The following is a 25,696-nucleotide window of genomic DNA, read 5'->3' on the forward strand; positions in this document are numbered from 1 at the left end:
TCATTAGCCGATGGGAGTTCCTTACCAGTTGTTGGTCAAGGAAATGTTTCTATATCCTCCTCCTTACAGTTGAAAAATGTTCTGCATGCTCCAAATTTTCCTCAAAGTTTACTCTCTATTAGTTGTCTTACTAAAGAACTAAACTGTAAAGTGATATTTGATCCGATGGGTTGTCATTTTCAGGATTTATGGACGGGGAAGAAGATTGGTGGAGGCCATGAAGAAAATGGAGTCTACTACCTACATCATCCAGTGGGTAATGTTTATGCTGCAGTAGACCACTACTCCAGTCCTGTTCAGTAGCATCGTCGTCTTGGTCATCCTTCATTGTCAAAGCTTCGTTATGTCTTTCCTCAAATTTCTTCTACTACATCATTGCAGTGTGAAGCATGTCAGTTGGGCAAGCATCATCCAAGTTCGTTTCCTTCGAGTCAGAGTCAGTCCAGTCATAAAGTTTTTGAACTTCTTCATGCAGATGTATAGGGTCCTAGTAAAATTCCTACTAAGACTCAGTGTCGATATTATCTTGTTATTGTTGATGACTTTTCTAAGTTGACGTGGATGTTCTTAATAAAAGAAAGATATGAAGTTTCAAGTATTATCAAATCCTTAATTCTTGAAATAAAAACTCAGTTTGAATCTATTGTCAAGATTGTTCGCACTGATAATGCTCTTGAGTTGAAATCAAAAGTCCTGTTACAATTTTAACAAGATCATGGCATCCAACCCCAAACTACCTGTGCCTATTCATCTCAGCAAAATGGTGTGGTTGAGCGAAAACACAAGCACCTACTTGATGTTGCACGGACCCTTATGATACAATCCAATGTTCCTGCGGTATATTGGGGTGATGCGATTATCACTGTTTGTTATATGATCAATCGCATGCCTTCATCTTCTGTGGGAGATCAAATTCCATTACATATCCTAAAACCTAATGCCCCACTCTTCTCTTTATCACCTAAAATATTTGGATGTGTTTGCTTTGTACACAAACTTGGCCCTGACCGTAATAAACTATTGCTCAAGCTACAAAATGCATATATATAGGTTATCCAAAAAATCAAAAAGGATATCGATGTTATGATCCAATTTCTCGCCGAGAGTATGTCAGTGCGGATGTATCTTTCTTGGAATCCATTCTATATTACTCTAGTATTGGTTCCCAGATGCAAGTTGATCCAGCTGAGTTTTTTCCATTACTTATTCTTCCTTTTCCTTTGGAGTTTGTGCCCTCATTACCGAACCAAACTTCATCTTCTTCACGATTTAATAATCCTCCATTGGTATATGTGTGTAAAGCTCCACCTCCTCCGGTGCCTTCATCTTCTTCTTCTCCTGAGGTAAGTATTACTGACAACAGTGATCTTCATGATGATGATAACAGACCAATCGCTCTACGAAAAAGGACTCGACAATGTACCTTATATCCCATATCTCATTTTGTGTCTGATGTCAGAATTGGAAATGAGACGAAAACCTTTATTTCAGCCTTATCTGCTGAAACTATTCCTCTGAACTATCAACAGGCAGAGCTAGATAACAGGTGGAAGCTGGCTATGCAAGAAGAAATGGATGCTTTATTGTCTCAGCATACATGGGATCTAGTTGATTCCCCAGTGGATGCTGACATTGTTGGATGCAAATGGGTATATACAATAAAGTACAAATCGGATGGTTCTATTGAAAGGTACAAGGCCAGACTAGTAGCAAAAGGGTATACTCAGACCTATGGTATTGATTTCTTTGAAACCTTTTTCTCCTGTTGCACGGATGGGCATCATTCGTCTTGTTCTCTCAGTAGTTGTTCATCATGGTTGGAGTTTGTGTCAATTAGATGTGAAAAATGCATTTCTATATGGGGATCTATCTGAGACAGTTTACATGCAACAACCTCCTGGCTTCGAGGTTGAAGGGAAGTGTCAGAAGATGTGTAGATTGAGAAAGGCAATATATGACTTGAAACAAAGTCCGCGTGCATGGTTTCAAAAGTTGTTTGAAGTGATGTCGAGTTTTGGCTTTAATAGGTTAGCGGCAGACCATACATTATTTATTAAGAAAACCAACTCAGGCATAGTTGTTATGGTGGTATATGTGGAGGACATCATTCTTACAGGAGATGATGTGAAAGATATTGAAGCCACAAAGGCTCATCTTCAAAAACACTTTGTTACAAAAGACCTTGGCTCACTTAGATATTTTATGTGTATAGAAGTTTCCAAGAGTCGTGAAGGGATGGTTTTGTCCCAACGGAAGTATGTTCTTGACTTATTAAAGGAAACTGGAATGTTGAGAGCTAAACCAGCTAATATCCCCATGGACCATAAAGTTCAGTTGTTTGAAGAAGGGTCGAAAACCCGTTGACAGCAAAAGCTATCGCTCACTAGTACGGAAGCTACTATATGTAACTGTGACCGGGCCGGATATTGCTTTAGCAGTAAGCAAAGTTAGCCAATTTATGGACAAACCAACTGAGGTACACTGGAATGCAGCTATAATGATTCTCAGGTATTTAAAATCCTCTCCTGAAAAAGGGTTATTATTCAAGAAAGGTGGAACTCTGGATATAGTGGCTTACTCTGATGCTGACTATGCAGGATCTGTAGTGGATAGAAAATCTACCACAGGATTCTGTGTGTTTTTTGGAGATAACCTAATTTCATGGAGAAGTAAGAAGCAAAATGTGGTTGCTAAGTCTAGTGCAGAATCAGGGTATAGGGCTATGGCCCAAACAACTGCTGAATTAATGTGGGTTCGTACGGTTATGAATGATCTTCAGGTGAAGGTTTCCTCTCCTATGACCATGATGTGTGATAACAAGGCCGCCACATATATAGCGAACAATCCTGTCTTTCATGACAGGACAAAGCATATTGAGATTGATTGCCACTATGTAAGAGATATGGTTTAAGTTGGTCATATCACTACCAAATATCTAAAGTCTAAGGACCAAGTTGCAGATATGTTTACAAAGCCTCTTGCTAGACCAAATTTCTCAAAATGCCGTGACAAGCTGAGCATGATCGATATTTATGCTCCAGCTTGAGGGGGAGTGTTGAGATTAAAGAGGTTTTAAGTTTAAGGTTTCTTAAAAGTAGGTTGTTTGATATTTCTTGTTTAATGAGGGACTCTGTAATTTTTATATTTGACCTCTCTCTATTTAACATAGAGATTAGCCCTAATCAGAGTTAACGAGTTTTCTCATTTCACAGTCTCTCTCTCTCTCTCTCTCTCTGCCTAGGTTCATGTGCATCTCATCGAAACTTCTACAATTGTCATGACTCAAGTGTGCATGAAAAGACGATAAAGAACTCTGAATAATTGAATGTTTTAATTACTATGTTATAGGCAGATTAGAAGATTTAGTGTTAGATTTATGTGTATAGTTATCTTTTGTACATACGTATATGCTTGACAGTGTGTGTGTGTGTATATATATACATATATATTGTCAAATATATTTCGTATATAGGTATTTGTATTTTTATTTTTTTAGTTTAGTTTTTTTGAAGTACTTTGGGAAGCTCCCAACATCACTATTTAGAGTCGTTGGAGGCTGGCCCAATGGCTAGCCAGCCACCTCTTTGTGTATATATTGAGGGTTGATGCCCCCTTGTAGCATATGCTTTTTCTGAGCATTTTTCTTAATACAAATTGATATTTTTAAGTGTGTGCCGTAGAGCATTTTGTGAGATTTAAGTGTTTTAGTGCACTTTGTTCCTCCATGCAAACTTGATGGTAGCAACTACATCATTTAGGAGAGACACTTGGAGACGTTCATAAAAGGTTAAGTATTATGGGGGTATGTCAGAGGTACTATCTTCGAACCTACTCCTAAAATTACTATATGCGAAAATGGTGTTGAAACAAATCTTGAAGGAAAAGAGAGAGAAAAAGCAATGGAGGAATATTATAAAAAGTTAGATGAATTCCATGGGAAGTGTTCCGAGAGGAGTTTCTGGACACGTATTTCCCCGCGTACGCCGAGGAACAGATGCAACCGGAGTTCCTTGATTTGACTCAGGGAACCATGAGTCTGGTAGATTACACTACCAAGTTTCGGAATCTCGAGAGGTACTGCCCGAACCTCTTCAAGAATGAGAAGGCAAGGGCGGCGAAGTTTGTGGACGGACTAAAGGATGGGTTACAGACTCGCGTACTGTCAGGTCGGCCTCCTACCTTGGTCAATGCGATCGAGTCAGCCACTGTTCTGACCAAGGACAGGGAGAGGTCTAGGAATGTATCACAAAAGGGAGGCACAAATGGAGGGGATGCTTCAGGCGGAAAGAGGAAGGACCCACTGATAGGCTAAAAGACTCAGGGTGGAAAGAGGCGGCGAACCCAGGAGGGACGTCTGCAGGTTGCGCATTAGGCACAACCTCAACAGAGGCAGCAACAGGGGAAAGCCCAATCAATGTGTCGCAGATATAATGAAAGTCATCCTCATGGTTTTTGTCCGATGTTCAAGGGAGTTTGCTACCGGTGCCAGCAGCCTGAGCACATCGCTCCCTACTGTCCGAACCCGCCAGCAGCTCAAAGAGGACAGCAGCAATAGTCATAACAGCTGAGACCTCAGCAACAACAAGGCCAACGAAAGACCAACGGGAGAGTTTATGTCGTTACAACTTCCACGCAGAAGGATGGGACTGAACTGATCGAAGGTATCCTCTTGGTTACCAACCATTAGACTTGTGATATACTTGATTTTCGTACTACCTACACTTTTGTAGCCGTTTTAATTTCGAGGACGAAATTCTTTTAAGGGGGTAGGGATGTAATAACCATAATTTTTTATGCGTAAATTTGCATAAGTTATGTGTTATGGGCCTGGGATCCACCTTTCGGATCCAGTATCCATATGTGAATAATAGCATATTTGATATATATATATATATATAATATAATACATCAATAAAAAGATTAATAAAAATATGTAAGGGATCCACAGTTGGATCCATTTGGACCCAGCCTATGGATCCACTTCGCAATGGTAGCGGGTCCAAATTTGCGGACCCTAATAACCATCGAATCTGCACCGGGTCCCGGGTTCAGACCCGAGTCGCGTCCCCCGTAGCAAGTAAGTAACGAAAAAAATAAAAATAAAAAAGGAACAACTCTTAGACCCGGGTTGGACCCGACCCGGATCCGTAACCCAGTAGGGTTTTTAAAACCTGATATCGGCTGCAGTTTTTAAAAGGGGGAAAGATAGGCAAGAGGCACGATTCCTGCAGTACCAAAAGAGAGAAGGGGGTCGGTTACAGCAAGCGTAACCAAACCCCGCGCCTCTCGGCAAGAGGAGAGGAGGTGGCGCGATAAAGGGGAGTGGAGAGGGGGTCTCTCTCTCTCTCTCTCTCTCTCTCTCTCTCTCTCTCTCTCTCTCTCTCTTCCTCTCTCTCGTGTGGGCGTGCATCGGAGAGGTGGAGGTCGCCGGAAAGTTGCAACCACCACAGGCTACGGCAGATACCCCTGTCACGGCAGCAGCGAGGGACGACTTCAGTCGACCCTTCTCTCGCAACGATTGAACCTGCTGATCGTCGGAGATTCGCCAAAGAGGTATGGGTTTTCTTCTCTTGATTCAAGCGAGAAATCGGGTATATATTGGATTTCATGCAATATTTTAATGGGAATCCATGGAACAAGAGTGACATGGTTGAGGCCTTCGAGTCTTCTTTATTGAGGTGTATCCAATTTTCTGTAATTCCTCTGAGATTTTTTGGATATCGGCTATCTTGAGGGTCAGATTTGTGAGATTTGATGCTCTGGGATTTATTGGTACCTTTTTGGGTGGGTTTGAGTTCTCTAGTGTCGATTTTATACAAGGAGGCTATTGAAATCAGTTTTGGGGCTGATATGCTTGTTTAGTAAAAGTTTTCTCCAGGACTGATAGTCCAGTATGTAATAAAGTGCCAAATGAAAAGAGCAACGTCTCCAAGCGAAAGCACGGAAGCACGCACATACACAAGATGCCACTAAAGGGCAAAATAAACCACAAAAGTGGTCAAGCACAAAAAGAAGATAAAAAATATATCTCACTTCATAGAATGCTTCAAAAGAAGCTTGAGGAATACATGGGGCTGAGCCCCTTATTTATACACAGCAAGGGACCCAAGGAGGGGCTCCCATAGAGTCGTTGGAGCCCCTCCAACGGTCATATTTATGACCGTTGGAGGGGTCCAACGACTCTATGTGGACACCTCTCAAATGTAAAAAAGAAAAAGTAAAAAATACAAAAAAGGAAAAAGAGTAAAGGAAAAAGAAAGAAAAGAAAAAGCATATCAAGGATATGCATGTACAGGTGAAATGACAGAAATACCCCTGTGGGGTTTTACAATATATATATATATATATATATATATATATATATATAGATAGACACGTAGACATATATATATCATATATATGTATATGTGTCGTAATCGATATATATAGATATATATATATATAAATATACATCATATTTTAACACCCCCCTCAAACACACGGTGAAATCACCGAGAGTTTGCTAAGGAGGAAATAGAAGCGAGGCGAAGGCAAGGCTTTGGTGAAGAAGTCCGCCAACTGATATTCGGTAGGAACATATGGGAGTTGAATGGTGCCACGTAGGAACTCATCTCGAACATAATGACAGTCCATTTCAATATGCTTCGTTCGTTCGTGAAAAGTGTGATTGCTAGCGATATAAATGGAGCTCTTGTTGTCACAGCATAGCTTTGAGGGAGTTGAGAATGAGACACCCATATCTTTAAGTAAGCTTCTTAACCATATAATCTCAGTTGTGGTAGTGGCCATCGCACGATATTCAGCTTCAGTAGATGAGAGAGAAACTTTACGCTGCTTTTTACACCTCCAAGAGATAAGTGACTCCCCAAGAAACACACAATAACCTGTGGTAGAGATACGATCATCGGGGTTACCCCCCCAATAAGAGTCAGTATACGCAAGTAAAGTAAGAGGTGAAGAAGAGGATAAGAATACTCCCTTAGTTATGGAATCTTTTAGATATCTGATAATCCTCATTACTGCTGCCATGTGAGTAGTGGTAGGAGCAGTCTGAAATTGGCTTGCACTATGAACTGCATGGAAAATGTCAGGCCTGGTAATAGATAAATATGTTAATGATCCAATCAATTGACGATAAGGCGTGGGATCTGCTAAAGGAGTGCCATCATTGGCTCTCATCTTGGCATTGATCACCTCTGGAGTCTCCACCCTTTTGTCATCTGTTAGCCTAGACCTAGCAATAATATCAGAGGCAAGCTTCATCTGAGATAGGACATACCCCTTGGGGGAGTATGCAAGTTCAATTCCTAAGAAATACCTCAAAAAACCCAGATCAGACATATCAAAATTTTTCTTAAGAATATTTTTAATAAGATCAATACCTTTCTTATCATTACCTGTGATAATCATATCATCAACATATAATAACAAAATGGTTATGTATTCATTAGAGGATTTAACAAACAAAGCAGTATCAGTGTAACATGAGGAGAAACCATTATCAAGAACTACTTTGCTAAAAAGATCATACCACGCTTTTGGCGCTTGTTTTAACCCATAAAGAGCTTTGTTTAATTTTAGAATATTGCCTTTCCCAATTTCAAGACCCGGCGGAGGATCCATAAAAACTTCTTCACATAAAGTTCCATTTAAGAAAGCATTTTTAACATCAAGTTGGTATATAGGCCATTGTTTGATGGATGCTAAAGCAATTAAGGTACGTACACTAGTCATTCTGGCAACGGGAGCAAAAGTTTCTTCATAATCAATCCCATATTCTTGGGCATAGCCTTTTGCTACCAAACGAGCTTTGTATCTTTCAAGAGACCCATCACATTTAGTTTTGACTTTATATACCCATCTACACCCAATTGCCTTCTTCCCTAAAGGTTGAGGAATAATGCTCCAGGTTTGGGCCTTGTTAAGAGCCTCTAGTTCGATTTTCATGGCTTCAATCCAATGTGGGTGATCTTTAGCTTCCTTAAAAGATGTAGGTTCGTGATACGAATGTATTAACATAAAACAGGCCCTATAATTCGGAGAAAAAGATTCATAGGACACAAACTTTTGTGGTGGCCTACTGGTACGAGAAGATCTCCTAGGTAGATTGTTGTCAGTAGATTCTTCTAAAGAGAAGTCTTGAGAGTATCTGTCAATAGCAGGTTGATGTTCATTTCCTATCCGTCGGGTATAAACATTTATATCATTAAGGTTTTCATTTTGGGAGGTATTATCATGTTGTTGTATATCATTATAATGTGAAATTCCATCACAACTAGTATCACAAGAAATAGCCTCAGGAGACTCAATTCTAGGAGCTAAGTCAAATAGAAAAGAATAATCGATGTCTTCCTTAGATGTGTGGATATCGAAACCATTTTGTTCTTCAATAAAGTTTACATTTCTCGACACATATAATTTATTGTTTCGAATATCAAAACATCTATAGCCTTTTTTATTCTCACCATAGCCAATGAACACACATTCAATAGCTTTAGGTGACAACTTATCTTGTCCTAAACTAAGTACAAAACATTTGCATCCAAAGATTCTTAATCTATTAAAATCGGGAGTAATTTTAAATAATTTTTCAAAGGGCGAAACATTTTTCAAAGAGGAAGAGGGCATACGATTCACAAGATACGTTGCGGTAAGAAGAGCTTCGGCCCAAAAGTTTTTAGAAACACATTTAGACACAAGAAGAGTTCTTGTGGTTTCAATTAAATGCCTATGTTTCCTTTCCGCAAGACCATTTTGTTGCGGAGTTTTAGGACAAGATCTTTGGTGCAAAATTCCATTTGTTTTAAAATAATTTTGGAAGTCTTTAGACATGTATTCTCCTCCTGAGTCGGATCTAAAAATGGCTATATTGTGTTGGAATTGATTTTGAACAAGAGCGTGAAACTCTTTAAAATTAGTGAAGACATCAGATTTATTCTTGATAATATAAACCCATGTGTATCTAGTAAAATCATCAATAAAAGAAACATAGTAAGAGAAGCCTCCTTTGGACATAACGGGTGTCGGTCCCCATACATCGGAATGCACAAGTTCAAAAGGCCTTTTTGACACAAAATTGCTATGAGAATATGGAAGAGAGTGAATTTTCCCAAAAATACAATCATTGCATGTAAATGTATTTGTATTACAAAATTTTTCCAAAAATGGAAAAAGGTACAATTTGGAAATACTAGGGTGCCCAAGTCTCTTATGCTAAGTCTCAATATCTTTGGATTGAACATGATTACAAAATGATTTGGATGGCAAAGACAAAAAATCCATATAGTAAAGGTCCCCTCTTCTATGGCCTTGCCCAATCCGCTTCCCGGACCGGAGATCCTGCACATAGCAATGGGTTGGTGAAAAAGAGACATTACACTCAAAATCGGTGATTTGAGAGACGGAGAAAAGATTTAGATTAAGTTTTGGGATGATTCGGATTTTGGGAACAAAAAATTCTTTGTTTTGGTCATAAATTTTCTCAAGGTTTCCAATACCCTCAACATTTAAAGAAGTTCCATCGGCGGTGGATACATATGATTTAAACTTATTGAGACTTGGTTTTGACAAAAGTGATGCATTTGGAGTCATATGGAAAGAGGCACCCGAATCAAGAATCCAAGAAGACATACCTGGGAATGAAGAAATGGCGGCACCGGAAGTGGAAGGTGAGGATGATGATGTAGAGGCGTTCATCTTCATAAAGTGTTGGAGAGTTTCGGTTAGATGAGCGATGGAATCCTTTATGTCACCATCCTTCTTTGAATCTTCATTGATGATTGGAGGAGTTTCTCCCACGGAAGCTACCTTATTCTTGAATTTAGGACAATCAGGACGAATATGGCCCGGTTCATTACAATTATGACAAATGATTTTCCTTCCTCCACCATTATTCTTCCAAAAATGCGGTGGTTTATATGATCTTACATTGTTGCCGGGTCTAGACACGGCATGTACTTCATCAACATCCCTTTTCAAGGCCAAACGGGTTTCTTCTTTACATAAATCGGCCAAAATATCGCTTAGAGTAGAGGCTCTATGAAGTAGAGATCCTCTAAGTTGTTCAAATTCGGGACGAAACCCATGAATAAATTGAAAGAACCTCTCTTTTTTCATTTGCTCTTGTCTCATAGCAATAGCACTTCCTTCCCATTGCGGTTCGAGAAGGACAAGTTCATCCCATAAAGAGGATAGGGCACTATAGTAGTCCCTAATGCTCATATCACCTTGCTTGGTAGCTCTTACCTTTTCTTGAAGAAAAAAAATGCCTAGCAAGGTCTCTTTGAGTGTACATACCTTTCATGAAAAACCATGTTTCATTAGCCTTCTTGAATTTAGCAAGATTTGCACAAATCTTCAATTCGACGTTATTCATGAACCATGCTAAGATTTTAGCATGTTCACTTTCCCAATCTTCCATTTTAGAAGAGTAATCAAGAATAGCCTTTTCTTTTTCTTCTTCATTCAAGGCTTTTTCTTCACCTCCTTCAAATTTAGTTAACTTAAGTTGTGGTTCCGGAATGGTTCCACATACATAACCCCAAAGCCTTTTACCTTTGAGATTATTCTCCATAGCGGCCGCCCACATGCGATAATTGGTCCCATCCAATTTGAATGAGAGATCGATTTTTGCATCTTTGTTGGCCATTAGAAGAAAAATTTATAAGACAAGAGAGAGGAGAGGTATTACTTGTCAATGGAGGATCCAATGAAGCCTTCTTAGCCAAGGCTCTGATACCATGTAATGAAGTGCCAAATGAAAAGAGCAACGTCTCCAAGCGAAAGCACGGAAGCACGCACATACACAAGATGCCACTAAAGGGCAAAATAAACCACAAAAGTGGTCAAGCACAAAAAGAAGATAAAAAATATATCTCACTTCATAGAATGCTTCAAAAGAAGCTTGAGGAATACATGGGGCTGAGCCCCTTATTTATACACAGCAAGGGACCCAAGGAGGGGCTCCCATAGAGTCGTTGGAGCCCCTCCAACGGTCATATTTATGACCATTGGAGGGGTCCAACGACTCTATGTGGACCCCTCTCAAATGTAAAAAAGAAAAAGTAAAAAATACAAAAAAGGAAAAAGAGTAAAGGAAAAAGAAAGAAAAGAAAAAGCATATCAAGGATATGCGTGTACAGGTGAAATGACAGAAATACCCCTGTGGGGTTTTACAAAATATATATATATTTATATATATAGATAGACACGTAGACATATATATATCATATATATGTATATGTGTCGTAATCGATATATATAGATATATATATATAAATATACATCATATTTTAACACAGTAATCTGATTTTTCAGTTTTTTGTGGTATCGAGTTGCATATATTTGAGATTGTGTGGTTGTTTTAGCATTGTTATAGCATAAGTGGTGTTATTACTGAGTTTTGTGACTATGTGCAACACTTGGTTGAGGCATCTTTAGTTTCATGTATGCTTCTTGATATCGGCTGGTTATACCTTTACTACAAAAAGGTTTTTTGTTGTGTGCACAATTTGTTATATGATTTCTATTATGTTGGGAAGCCTTTCCAGATTTTGGTTTGCTGGGGTGGAGGATTTTGATATGTCTATTGTTTGCTCATGAGTATTGGTAACTTGTCCTCAGCATAGTGGTTTGCTATCATGGGTGCTATCTTGCTTTTAAGTTGGCATATTTGGATCATTTGGTTTATCTTCAACGTTCTATAGATTTTTCTCTATTTCAAGGAGGTTTATTTTATTGGTTTGGCTTTTTAAACCATATTCTTGAATGTTTGTATTCTTGCTAATCTGAAAGTTGGTCATTTGTGTTCTTGTGGAAACCAAATCAAAAACATAAACTTTTGTTTCAGGACATCTTTCTACTTGTAGTTGCTGGATTTTTGTATTCCAGTTATATATATATATATATATATATATATATATATATATATATATATAATCTTAATAATGTAGAAGCCTTTGTCTGTTCGTTACAGAAAATGACAGTGCCAGGATTACTTCAATCCAACACTGAAGATGAACTAAAGTATAGGGGTAACACCTTGAGTCTCTTTTATCCTTAAGGTATAAAGATATAAACTTGGTGGTGATAGATACAAAGTGTTCTCAGACGATGATATATAATTACATTTACATCAGCATTGTAGACAAATGAAAATTTGATGCATAATGAAAATACAACTATATCATTGTGGTTGGTTTAATCCATAGGTTCATGTATGTTGGTCAAGGTTTATGCTATTGATTGGATTGCACATGTGATGCTGCTTATACTAATGATAAGCTGAATACTTCTGTAGATGGTGAAAAAAAATGGTAGGTTGCTTAGAGAAAGTTGCAACACTCCTTCATACTTATATTTACCATTTAAAAAAAAGAAAATTTAGGGAGGAATGTGGCTGGCAGAAGTCCCCTGCAAACGCTTGCACAGGTTGGCTGGCAGCTAGCCGAGCTCTAATCAGCTGACTACTAGGCATTGACAGACAAGTGCGCAGGCCCTGCAGGGTCTATGGAGCCCCATCCAAGTGCTCGGATGGGCATGGATTTAAAGAAGAAGACAAATATTATATACAGATTGTTTTCAGTGTGCTTTGGCAGTGAACAGACCCAGCCGACTAGGTTCGGCTGGGCCAGTGGCCTGTAACTGGATGTAAGTCCTGCAAAGGAAAAAGTTTTTTTTAGTATGAAATAGAAATTTTTGAAACAAGGGTTTACAGATTTAAAGAAAGAATTGTTTGACAGGTGGGTGCCTGTTGGGTTTCGGTTGGAGCGAGGTTGATCCCTAGTCAATTAAGTCGGCTAAGCTTGAATAGCCAATTTCAAGAAAAATCTTATATAAACTTGATGTTATTTTTAAATCCGTAATTTGACTCATAATGTGTGTTCTAAATTTCCAGACCCTAGTTGTGGGCAGGTAAGTTGTCTTTCCATACATGTTACGAATAAAAAGTCTCATGTTTTGACTATGTATACCTCTACTTGTGTTATGTATGTTCCACATGCCTATTGGTTATGTTATGCTTATTCAGGGTGTTCCAAAAGATATGGCATGTGCTCACCAAGAATTTGTGTGTGCCTCAAGGGGCGTTATTGCATGACTATTTATATGTTTCAAATGGAGATAATGTATGTTGTGCAGATATATGCATGTTCACATTCTTTAAAAATTTAGCACACATGAATGGAAACCTAACTGTGAATGACTACACATAAGCACATGCATATGACAGGAAAAGAATTGCACATGTTTATGAACTTATTGTTTCATGCACGTCTCAGAGTTTGCATACATGAATGTGCATTGAAAAGACGGGTAGAAAATAATGCATAGAAGCATGTGATTGATGATTTTTGCTTATGAGTGCATCGATGGTCAATTAGATCATTAGGGGCTAGGTGAGCCTCGAGAGCAAGTTGTTCTCTGTTTTAGTTGTTTTGATGCATTGCAACAAATCAAATGTGATATTATTGTTTACCGCACTGTTATATGTTGTCACGGGTTGTGGTCCCGTGAAAAGCTTAGCATGCTGATGTGCAAGCTTATGTTCTACATGTTAATTTGCAAATGTAAAAGAGATGAATTAATAACCAGATAAAAGAAAGTAAAGAACAGTGTAATTCATATTCTCCTTGATGTCCTTGCTTTAGTGCGAGAATCTTGGATGTTGCGGTTTTGGGGAAACCGTGAGAATACAAAAACTCCATGTGCGTGTTGTTGCCCCTGAACCCGATATTGAGGTTCTTCTCCTGGCCACGGTTTTAGGGAAAGTCTGACACTTTGCCTGGAAGTTGTGTGTTTTGGCACAGTTGTTGTTGTTTTGGTATACCAATAAAGTGGCGCCAGTGGATGCTGTTTTTCATGGTGTCCCCGACTTTGGATGTTGTTTTCCAAGGTTCCGATGGATGGTGTTGTTTCCTGATATCGGTCAAGGGATAAGTTTGGAACCCGGTAATAAGATACAAATTGTGTGTTAAGCTACCCCGGGAACCCTACTTGACCTCGAGGATTGTACCTATTTGGTGTATCCGCGGGCAATGGAAATTAAAAAGAGGAACTTAAAAATTGTGTGCATTTAATAGGACATGCATATGGAAAGAGAGACGCTTAAATGAAAGATAATAAAGGGTTCATGCATTGCACAGAAATTATGCATATTCTTGCTATGCATTAGATCATGCATGTTTATCTGTTCCCTTGGTTGTTATATGTTGATCATTGCATGATATTGATCTCTTTTGCATTTAATTGCCTTATTGATTAAATTTCGATCAATGTTACTTATTTCGTGTTCCCTCATGCTTAATGTTTAGTTTATTTCTGCATGGATGGTTCATTGTCTGGTGAACTGATTATAACAGTATTCCTCAAAAATATTACGTGAATCTTATTTATGCTCTTTTTCTTATTTGATTCATTAAGGGAACCTGTACGCAGAATTCTTCGGATTTCTGACCCTTTACTTTTATTGGTTTTTTTTTCAAACACAGGTGATCAGTGAAATCGACTCGCTTCTGAGGATATATGAGGGTCACATTTGCTTCAGACTGCTTCATTTACGGACAGAGTGGCTCTACTTTTGTTTCTTTTAGTTCTTCTTATTTCCTGCAATTGTTATTTCACTTTTGACTTGTGTATGTGACTCCTATCGATTCATTAATAAAATAGATAGTTGGTTGGTTATGGATGATAAATGTAAGTTTGTTTGTGGTGTGTGGTTATCCAACTGAAATTGGAATTGTAGAGACCCCAGGTTTTTGAGAAATTTTCCGCAACTCTTAGAAAAAAAATTCTGCATTTTTCAAAAGTATGAGTTGGGGTCGTTACATGGATAACCACACACAACAAACGAACTTACATTTATCATCCATATCCAACAAACCAAACTCCTTTATTAATGAATTTATAATAATCTCATACTCAAGTTAAAAGTGAAGTAACAACTGCAGGAAATAAAAAGAACTAAAAGAAACAAAAGTAGAGTCCCTCTGTCAGTAAGTGAAACAGTCTGAAGCAAATGTGTCCCTCATATCCCCTCATAAGCGAGTCGACTTCACTGATCACCTGTGACTGCGAAAAACCATAAAAGTAGGGTGTCAGAATCCGAAGAATCCTGCGTACAGGTCCCTCTAGTGAATCAAATAAGAATAAAGGACATAAATAAGATTCATGTAATATTTTAGAGGGATACAGTTATAACCAATTCATAAGATAATTAATCATTCATGCAAAAAGGAAATAAACATTAAGCATGAGAGAACATTAAATACGTAACATGGATCACAATTTAAGCAATAAGGGCATTTAACATGCATTAGAGAACAACACCATGCATTCAACATATAGAAACTAAGGGAACAAGTAAACATGCATGATCTTAATGCATAGCAGAAATATGCATGATTTATGTGCAATGTATGGACCATTTATTATCTTTCATTTAAGTTTTCTTTTTTCCATATGCATGCCTTATTAAATGCATACAATTTAAATTCTTCTTTTAAATTACCGTTGCCCGCGGATACACCAAACGGGTAAAATCTCTGAGGTTAAATAGGGTTCCCAGGGTAACTTAACACACAAATTTGTATTTTATTACTGGGTTTCAAACTTAGCCCTCGACCGATATCAAGAAACACTACCATCCATCTGAACATTGAAAAACATCTAATGTTGGGAACACCATGGAAAACAGCATCCACTGGCGCCACTTTCTTGGTATAACAAAACAACAACAGTTGTGTCAAACACACCACCCCCAGACAAAGTGGCGGACTCTCCCTAAAACTGTGGTCATGAGAAGAACCACAATATCGGGTTCAGGAGCAACAACAACGCACACAGAGTTTTTGTATCCTCACGGTTTCTCCAAACCGCAACATCTAAGATTCTCGCACTAAAGAAGAGACATCAAGGAAACATAAATTACACTTTTCTTTACTTTCTTTAATCTTGTTATTAATTCATCTCTTTTACATTTGCAAATCAACATGCATAATTAATAACATAAGCTTACAAATCAACATGTTATGCTCTTCACGGGACCACAGTCCGTGGCAACAGAGAACAGTGCAGTAAAACCATAATATCACTTTCAATTTTTGCAATGCATAGAACAATTAAAACAAAGAGCAACACCTGCTCAAGGCTCACACAGCCCAGGATGATCTAATTTGGTCATCAATGCATCCATATGCAAAAACCATAATTAACATGCTATTACACATTCGCTTCGCATGCTTATCAATGCTCATTCATTTATGACAATATACAGATGTGCATGAATAGCATGCATATACACTTGGGATTTCTAAAGCAAGCAAGGTATCCACATAAATATAACATGTGGCCCCACTTCGCTGCAATATTCACTTCAACAGAAATAGTTACAGAAAGGTTTGAACACCAGATGATGAACAAGTTTCTTGTTTTGTGAATAAATTAATAAGTAATATTTAGACAAAGCCCCTAACACTAAGTCTAAAGTATAACAGTATGATCGGCTATGTCACATCGATACATACAAACACAAATACGATCTGGATATGGGGCACAGATATGTAAATTTTATGAAAATTACACTGATAGAAAAAGATATAATCAGATTTCTATGTAAAAATATATTTATGACTAAGTGAAAACTTGAATTCTTCATGAATGTCCAAATGAATGTTTATACTCAGTTGTATTAAGAGCACAAATAAAATCATAGGAATTGGCAAAATAGAAATACTTCAAAAGATACATTTGTCGTGACCAGTATGAATCATAGGGTCGCATCCTGTCATCAGGTTGTATCACGTCACTAGACACATGGCTCAAATCCATGTGTCATTGTGACGCAGATGCTTGGTTTGAGGAATCGAAATCTGATTTCATTGAAGCAAGAACTTTGATTTTGCCTCCAGAAGATAGTCTGCACATGCATATACACATGGGAGCCTGGCAGTCAGCCGAGTGTCACTCGACTGGCTGCCAACCGGCCCGTGCCAAAACACTTTTTTTTACACTACCCAGGCCTAGTGGTTGGCCTGACAGTGATTGTCAGGCCTGCGCCAGCCCAGCCACTCGGCTGGGGTGGGCAGGACCCAGGCCGGTTCCTGCCGAGCCAACCGTACCCAAAAGAAAACAAAAAAAAAAAACAGAAAATTTGTTGTATATGCATACAAAAAAAAATGACAGGTATTTATGTATATGTCCATACAAAGCTAATCATACAAACTTTAATCAATCTGTCATGCAATGAATCATGCGTATATAAAATATTTTCACTAGAATATGCATACAATACATGTTTCCCAACGAGTAATGACTATGAAAGATTTTGACTTAGGCAAAAACAAAACACTCCACTACCAGTCCATAACATGAATCTTTTCTGAAAATCGACATTACTCTAAAGCACACACCTAACAAGCTATATTTTTCATGGATTAAAATTCTGTTTTAATGTAAAAACACATCTACACGTATATTATCCCACAATAACATCCAAGAAAACGAAAATGCATGGATTCCATCCATGGATCTTAGAGTAAATGCCCGGATTTACTCTCCCACATTGATTTAGACTAAAATACTTCATGAAAAACGAATCCATGTTCTTTTTCCTTACTTAAATCAAAAGAAAAACCTGTACCTTGCAAGAGAATAAAAAAAATCAATGGTGGAAAAGCTTGGAGCTGGAAAAATGGCTTCCTCTTCCTCTTCCTCTTCCTCTTCCTCTTCCTCTTTCTTTCTTTCTCTTTCTCTTTTCCTTCTTCCTTCTCTTTTTTTTGTCTTTTATAAAGTGAGGGAGAGGGGGTCACGTTCCCCCTTCTCCAGCCCTCTCTCTTGAGAGAGTTTCCAAAAAGAAGACCGACTCTCTCTCTATAGTAGGTTTCCAAAAAAAAAATTTAAACTCTTCTTAATGTTGACTTTTCCGTTCTTTTATGAATTTTAACTTTCCTAAAACTCTCTTAATTAAGCTTAGGAACTCTTTTAGAGAGTCCCACTCAGCCCAACAATTAAATTTCGGAATTGATATTAATTAATTAAAAATATCTAAAATTTTCCAAAAAATACCAAATTAATCCAAGAAGCTCCCTAACCTTATTTAACCCCAAAAATAAAGCTTGATACTCAGTTTAAAGTTACAAAAACGTTGGGCTTGGATTTAGATCTGGATCCAAGATCCAAACCCATACCCAAAACAAAAATTAGAGTAAGACCCGGATCAAGTCCAGATTTTCGTAGGACCTAACTAGGACCCAAATCCATAATAATTCAGATCCTAAGCCTTGGATCCAACTCCGGATCCATCTCGACAAACTGCTAAAATTTTAGAAAAACGTGATTTTCGGGCCAACCGGAACTCGAATTGAGTAAAGTAAAATACCATCGCACTCAGAATTCCAAGACGCATCCAACGACATATAACATGCATATAAAATTCCGAATTTCGTCTGCAATTAACCCGAATTTCGTTCGAATTTTGCTTGAATTTAAAAGTTGAAAATAAAACTCTTTATCTCGCTTCGATTGGCTCGTTACGACCTTGTCGATAGGACCTTGGCCAAGCCCAAACTCAAAGACATCAGTGGGGTTGAGGTCAAGATTGCCTCAAATCTTTTATGCTAAGGCAAGTGAGGCATGAGAATATCTTAAAGGTATGTTCACCGAAAAAGATAATGGCTCATAAATATTATCTTTAAGAGAAAGCTAGAAACATCAAACAAGGAGATAAGAATGTTAAAGACTACTTCATGGAGTTGTCTTCGGTTTGGACTCAACTTGCTCAATTTGAACCAAAACGGGAAGGAAAGTTTATTGAGACGAGGAGGGCTCAAGTTGAATAAGATAGATTTTTTACTTTTCTTTATGGTTTGAGACTCGAATTTTAACAAACTAGGGCCTCTTTGCTATCTTCCTCGTCACCTCCTCCTATTCATGAAATCCTCACTAAGCTTAGTGGAGAAGAAATTAGGCTTAATATGAGCAAAAGTGATAGTGTTCTTGCTATGCCTAGTAACAATCAAGGAGATGATTGTGCTCTTGCCGCTTCCAAACCGGAAAATTATATTAAGCCTTACCGGCCCCCTCACTTCAACAAAAATCAAAATAGAGGGGAATACAAAGTGATTTGTCGCAATTTTCATGAGCCCGGTCACATTAAGCCTCAATGTCCTAGATTCAAAAAGGACTATAGACCTTATGAAAAAAGGGTTGCCGTGGCTCCGTCAAAGCAAGAAGAAGACATCATGAGCCTCAAAGATCTCTCCAAATCATTGTCACAATTGATGAAGGCATTACAACCATTGCTCAAAGGATCTACATCAGGGTCGGCCATTGCATCTTCCTCAACTCCCGGTATGTGTTCTTGGCTTCTAGATTTTGGAGCTTCATTTCATATGACCCCACATAAGTCTATTTTATCTGAATGTCAACCTAACTCAAATGCATGTTTTGTTTCTACCACAGATGGAACTTCTTTGAAAATAAAATGTGTTGGAAATTTTAAAAACGATTTGACAAATCACAAGTTTTATATTCCAAAAGTTAGATCTATACCTAAATTAAATCTTAACTTACTTTTTGTCTCTCAAATCTCAGATCACGGATGTGATATCGTATTCTCATCAAACAAATGTTGGGTGCAAGAACATCGGTTCGAGAAATTGATTGGGGAAGGTTCTAGGCAAGGAGATCTTTATTATATGAACTGTCTTTGTATTCCAAAAGAATCTTTTTGTAATATTGTCCAAACAAAAGATATCAAAGTTTGGCATCATAGACTTGGTCACCCAAATGTAATGAAATTAAATTTTGTGCCTATTACTAAGGACCTTTGCAAAGGCAAATTTGAATACAATGAATGCATACTTGGAAAGATGATATCTTTACCTTTTTGGACAAAAGACATATATTGTCAACTATATTTCGTATATAGGTATTTGTATTTTTATTTTTTTATTTTAGTTTTTTTGAAGTACTTTGACCAGGTTGACTAGCCATTGGGCCAGCCTCTAATGGCTCTAAATTGAGGGTTGATGCCCCCTTGTAACATATGCTTTTTCTTAGCATTTTTCTTAATACAAATTGATATTTTTAAGTGTGTGCCTTAGTGCATTTTGTGAGATTTATGTGCTTTAGTGCACTTTGTGATTGATTGGTCTTATCAAGTCCATAGTCGACTTGATTGTTGCCCATATTTGAGGGCTCCTTTTCATTTAGATCATTAAATAACTAGAAAAGCAAAGTAACATAGGATATTCAAAAGCTTTTTTCCATACTCAGCAATACAATCAACATAGAAGAGTAAGAAGAGAAGATGAGAAGACCTAAAACACAGAGAAAGGAAAGGAAAGCTAATTATTTTGATCCCATTTACCAATCCTGAATGTCATTTGACATAAATATCAGGAAAATAATACAAAAAGAGAAATGTAATGGCTACTAAACTAGTAACAGAAAATATCAAAGACAACAAAACAAGGCACTTCTTATTGGTATTATCAACACCAAGAGAGAAAACCAGGATATTCATAGCAAAGCACATGACCGTTCTCCAACTACTATAAAATAGTCCTGAAGAAAATCAAAATAAAACTCAAGAAAAAGAAAAGACCATAGAAAAAGAAGTCAGAACTGCCTCCAATGTTAAACATATCCTAATGCACAACCAGTATGAATGACAAAATTAAGAAATTGTAAAGAAAGCAGTCAGAAGTATAGGTGTGTTCACCTTCCGTATAACTTCCTCAGGATTGAAAATTGTATGACTAACAGGAGAAAATACCTCTATTCCAGCTAAAGAAGCAAATTCCTATCAGCAGAAAATACTGGTAAGTATCTCAAAAGCAAAAGAGAACTGGTAAGAAATAACACACATGCACACACCATGGTCTATGTAAGCTTGGCTAAGAGTTTAATTCAAAATTATTTGCATGTAACATATAGGCAAAGTACAATATAGAATTATAGGCAACTAAACAATATTGAAACAACTCTGACGAAATAATAGGTATACTGTCAGTTTCAAGTATGCAACACATAGAGAAAATGGGATGCTAAAGAATACAAGCATTAGAAATCACTTAGTACCCATTTTTGGGGAAACAAAAAGAAAGCCACAAGTCAAACCAATGAAGAGTCCAAACCTTGACTTTACTATCACGAGTCAGTCCATAAGGCTCTGTGTCAAATTCAAAGCAAATCTTTCCAATATTCCACTGCAAGAGAGAACAGAAATAAAATAAAATGAAAATCATAACATCCATTAAGTGGCTGGGAGAATAAAACTATGTTCTTGAGCATACTAAATTCCGGTTAGATGAAGTTGTTTTTTTGAGCTATCATAGGACAGAATGCAACACCTTTGGATTGTCATCTTTCGATTATGAACAAAATAAAGGATTTGCTAAATTCCAAAAATAATGCCAGCATCAATAATAAGAAACTATATTTCCTTAGTGTTGAGCAAGAATTCCGATAAGAGAACTGAATTTCATGCGTTATCCCCAATTTTTTGTAATAGTGATAGGTAAAATAGATATACTGAAAAGCTAGCAGCCAACTCATCCAAAGATAGTTCATAAATATGAGAGACCTTCATACACAACAATATATATATATATATGTGTGTGTGTGTGTGTGTGTGTGTGTGTGTGTGTTTTTATGCATGCATGCATACATACATACATATACATATATATAGGGCCACTTGAATATGTTAACTGGAAATATGTGAACTGGAGTATGAACCAAGATTTTCATGTTTTTTTTATTTCTTTTCTTAAATTTCATCATAAGGATGTGATCTAGATGCTTTGTTTATAGAAACAGACTCTTGGATCATCTGATTACGATGCATAAGAAGGATCTTTTAAGGCTTGAAAATCAATGGCTCAGAATTTTCATAAATATTCAAGCATCCAAAAAATTGCATTTTTTCATCCAAAATACATGATCCAACAGTTGATTCCTAGCAAATGGACCACGTGAATGCATCTGCAGGGTTGGATTTGCAAAAAAAGTGTTGGAAATGCCTAGTTCACAATCTGGTTCACATATTTGCAGTTAACATATTCTAGTGACCCTATATATATACATATAGATATAAGGATACAATGTGATGTCTGTCTCGTCCCCATCCAATGTCTTTATCATCATCTTCAGGTTCAGGTTGGATATCTTACAAAATCCAAGTCCGTTTAGTTGGATTAGGCAAGCAAATCCCAATTTGAATGTTTACTGGACTAGGATTCAGTTGTAGGATTCTCATATCTGAGTCCAAATGCAGATCCAAGTCTGTCTTAAAGTCTAAGAAGTAAAGAAACAGACGATCGTGTAGAACCAACCCGACAAGATGTCGATTTACACGCACAAAGGGAGCAAAGAAAACTCACAAAGGCACACGATTTTTAATGTGGATCAGTCTAATCTGACCTACATCCACGACACGTCTATCTCTCTCACCCCGTCCAGGCGTGAGATAGAGGCTCTATATTTATATATTCAGAATTACAATCAGGCTGGGAGACTCTCATTGGAAGAGTTAGTTGCATGATCAGCTTTGTTTGATCTGGACTCTTTATGAAAACCGTCCAACATGAGAGAGTTAACATCAAATTCAACTTCCTTAATTAATTACTCTTTGGGATATATCTCTTAGGATCGGCCTTCTTAGAAGAGCATTTATTGATCAAGACTCTATCAGACGTTAGGCTTTGATGACGAGGATCAAGGGTAGAATTTGATTTTGGCCCTGAACTTGATTCTTGACTCAATCTTGGCCTGGACTCTTTATTCAATCTTGACTGCAGATCTGGATTTTGATCTAGAGCTTGATCTGTATTATCTCATCCCTCACTGAACCTGTGCATACACAGGTTATTGGATTGAGAATTCTTTTGATGTCTAGAAAGCCCTGAGGGAAGGATATGCTGCCCACTCTCGGTCAAGAGTTATGAAGTTGAAAGGGCAACTGCAAACCATGCTTAAGGGAGATAAATCCATTGAGGAATATATCCAAAAAGCTAAAGATGTAGATCATCAACTAGCTAAAAAAAATCGTCCGTTCCCTTGGATAATCAAAAATAAGGAAACGAACAGGTGAACAGGAATCAAAAATCAAAAACTTGATCGAAAAAAAGAAGAAGAAGAAGAAGATAAGCTCACGCGTTTGAGAAGCTTGGTGATGACGTCCGCAGCATCTCCCCTGAAGAGTAGAAGCCGAGAACCGCGCTTCCTGAGGCTGCGATCGAGGTCATCGAGGCTCTCGAGCATGAATTGGATCCTGTTGAGGCCGGCGCGAGCCGACCCCGGCGAGAAGGCGGACGGATCGGGCTCGAGGTACCAGGAATCGAGGACGAAGATGGGGTAGAGGCGCTGGGCGTTCTTGCAGGCGTACTCTAGGGCGGGGTTGTCGTGCAATCGGAGGCATTTCCTGAACCACAGCAAGGAATTCGCTTCCATGATCGATCCAACCAAACGAGCTCAAGATTCCTAGGATAATAGAGAACAATCGAAAGAGGAAACGGAGTTCGGGCTTTAGGGTTTCGAGAAGGAATGGTTATTCTTCTCGTGACAGGCCGAAATGAAGAGAAAAAAAAGGGGGGGGGGGGGAGGGGTTGAGTGGGCGAACCACGAACACGTCACTTCATTCAAATTTGCGCGGAATATGCCACGTCAGCTCGAGTGGCATCAGGTGCGGCTGAATTCTACAAAAGGAAATGTGATGCTTAGCTGAGAGTGAGACACATGTTTATGTGCCCCACCAGACTTGTGTAGCTTGTGCTCGTGGCTCGGCTCATGGTGGTTTCTCTCGTTTAAACTCATAAGGCTCTGCATGCTAAATATGAGCAATAGTTACTTAGTTGGGTTCGACCTGGATAATCTGGTTAGGTAGTAAAAAAAAATATACTTTATATAGAAAATTTGTGTGTATATCAAAAATGATGTGGTTCTCGAAATTTTCGACAATATGCTAAAACCACAAAAGGACATTTTCACTCTTGGCATGTGTGAATTTCTCATATATTCGAACTTTCCTCTCAAATATCTAAATATATAAATTTTTTCTTACACATTTGTGAATGTTCTCTTGCATGCTTCTATATTTGTGAATGTCCAGACCTTCACGTAGGAATGTCCTCAAATATTTACAAATATTATTTTTCCTGTGTTCTTTATGTAATTTTTATTAAAAAGAGCTTGTTGAAAAAAAATGACACTTTAAAAGTGATATTTAAGTATTTAACAGTGCTTCAAAAGCATCACTAATGCCTTCAGTGATGCTTCAAAAGCATAATGGGCCTTTAGCGATACTTCAAAAGTGTCTCTAAGTCTTTTAATGCCGCTTCAAAAGCACATATTTGAGAAAAAATTCACAAAATACGTCATTCACATATTTGAGAAGACATTTGTATATTATATTTTGAGAGAAAATTTGCTTGTGTATAAAGGGTGAAAAGGTCTTTTTACATTGAAAAGTTGTGGTGGTGGACATCAGTGCAATTTTTGAAAATTATAGGGTCTTTTGAAAAATGCATCATTTTTGTTGTACAGTACAATTATATTCTAATAATTTTTTTTTGTAATAGTGTTTCTTTCAGCTCTAAAACTATGTATTTTTAGTTTTATAAACAAGTCAGCTCAAACTGGGTTTGTTTAACTCAGATTGACCCAAGCTTGAATACTTCAAACTCGTATCTTTCAGCTCATTTACCAGCCCCCTAGTGGAGCTCATAACTTGTTGAAAACCAAGATCCGATCAGGCCCTTCCACAGAAATGTGTCTAAAGTGCCTCAGATGTCATTCATTATGAAGATGATCGGCAGCCAAAACCCAAAAAAAGATAGCGGTCCGATGAGCCCCATAAGATTTTTTTATGCAAGGTGAATGACATCAATCGTTTATGAATAAACACTAAAATTTGCTCAAAACGTGAAACACGTGGAAGGCTTCCAGTGTCGTTCATCTTTATGGTGGATGACGTCTAATAACAGTTTTCTGTCTAGGTTTGCTTGTGGTTCATCTTTTGGGCGACATGTTGGAGTGTTTTCTATCCAAACGGTTGTTACACAGTTGCCTCTCTTTTTTTTTTTGACAGAGAAAGCTGGGGTTAGGCAGACCCCTACCAGTTATACAACCATATGCCATTGGGATTCGAACTTGAAACGTCGATGTGCGCTAACTGCTCCTGCCAGACAAGCAGAGCCCCGGTTGGGCCACAAAAATTAGAAGCAAGGATGTTGACAAGCCTGCCAAAAAGGTGATAAAACAGATGGCCTTTGGGCTCGTGGACAGGGAGGTTTCCCCTTACCCCAAGTTCAAATTTCCATGTAGTCACCGCTTTCCACAAGGCTAAGCAGGTGATTCTCTATGGATTGAGTGAGGTATCTTAATGTAATTTATCCATCTTATTCTCTCCCTTCTTTTTTCAAGTAATATGGGGTCATCTGCACTGAAACCTAAAATTAGTAGGGCAACAATCTGCAGTCAGTCCCTGAAAAATGGGCGTTTTAGGAACTTAAAAATAAAGATATAAAGGAGATGAAGTTTTTAAGGGGGGAATTTTCCAAACTCAGTAATTATGACAGTTCATTTTCGCTCAACGCAAAAATGTTGCTTAAATATCTCGTACATCCCTAGGATGCAAAGCTACACACATAAAGAAGGATTTCGTGAGAAACAAATAAAAAGATGCTTAGCAAGGAAT

General features: G+C 37.9%; 1 protein-coding gene across 4 annotated transcripts in view; it reads right to left on the reverse strand.

The window, feature by feature from the left end:
• UVR3 (DNA photolyase family protein) overlaps window positions 1-23,531 on the reverse strand; it is a 131,555-nt gene extending 108,024 nt beyond the window's left edge. For all 4 annotated transcript variants that reach the window (XM_089988993.1, XM_089988992.1, XM_089988994.1 and 1 more), the window contains exons 1-3: window positions 23,155-23,531; window positions 21,135-21,206; window positions 20,720-20,800 (exon numbers count right to left, since the gene is read on the reverse strand). In XM_089988993.1, coding sequence (XP_089845119.1) covers window positions 20,720-20,800; window positions 21,135-21,206; window positions 23,155-23,451 — 450 coding nt within the window. In that variant the 5' untranslated portion in view covers window positions 23,452-23,531. The remainder of the gene's footprint in view (window positions 1-20,719; window positions 20,801-21,134; window positions 21,207-23,154) is intronic.
• Between the last annotated feature and the right edge of the window lie 2,165 nt (window positions 23,532-25,696).

Source organism: Nuphar pumila, chromosome 15, assembly GCF_984573655.1.
Source record: "Nuphar pumila chromosome 15, dmNupPumi1.hap1.1, whole genome shotgun sequence".
Taxonomy (NCBI): domain Eukaryota; kingdom Viridiplantae; phylum Streptophyta; class Magnoliopsida; order Nymphaeales; family Nymphaeaceae; genus Nuphar; species Nuphar pumila.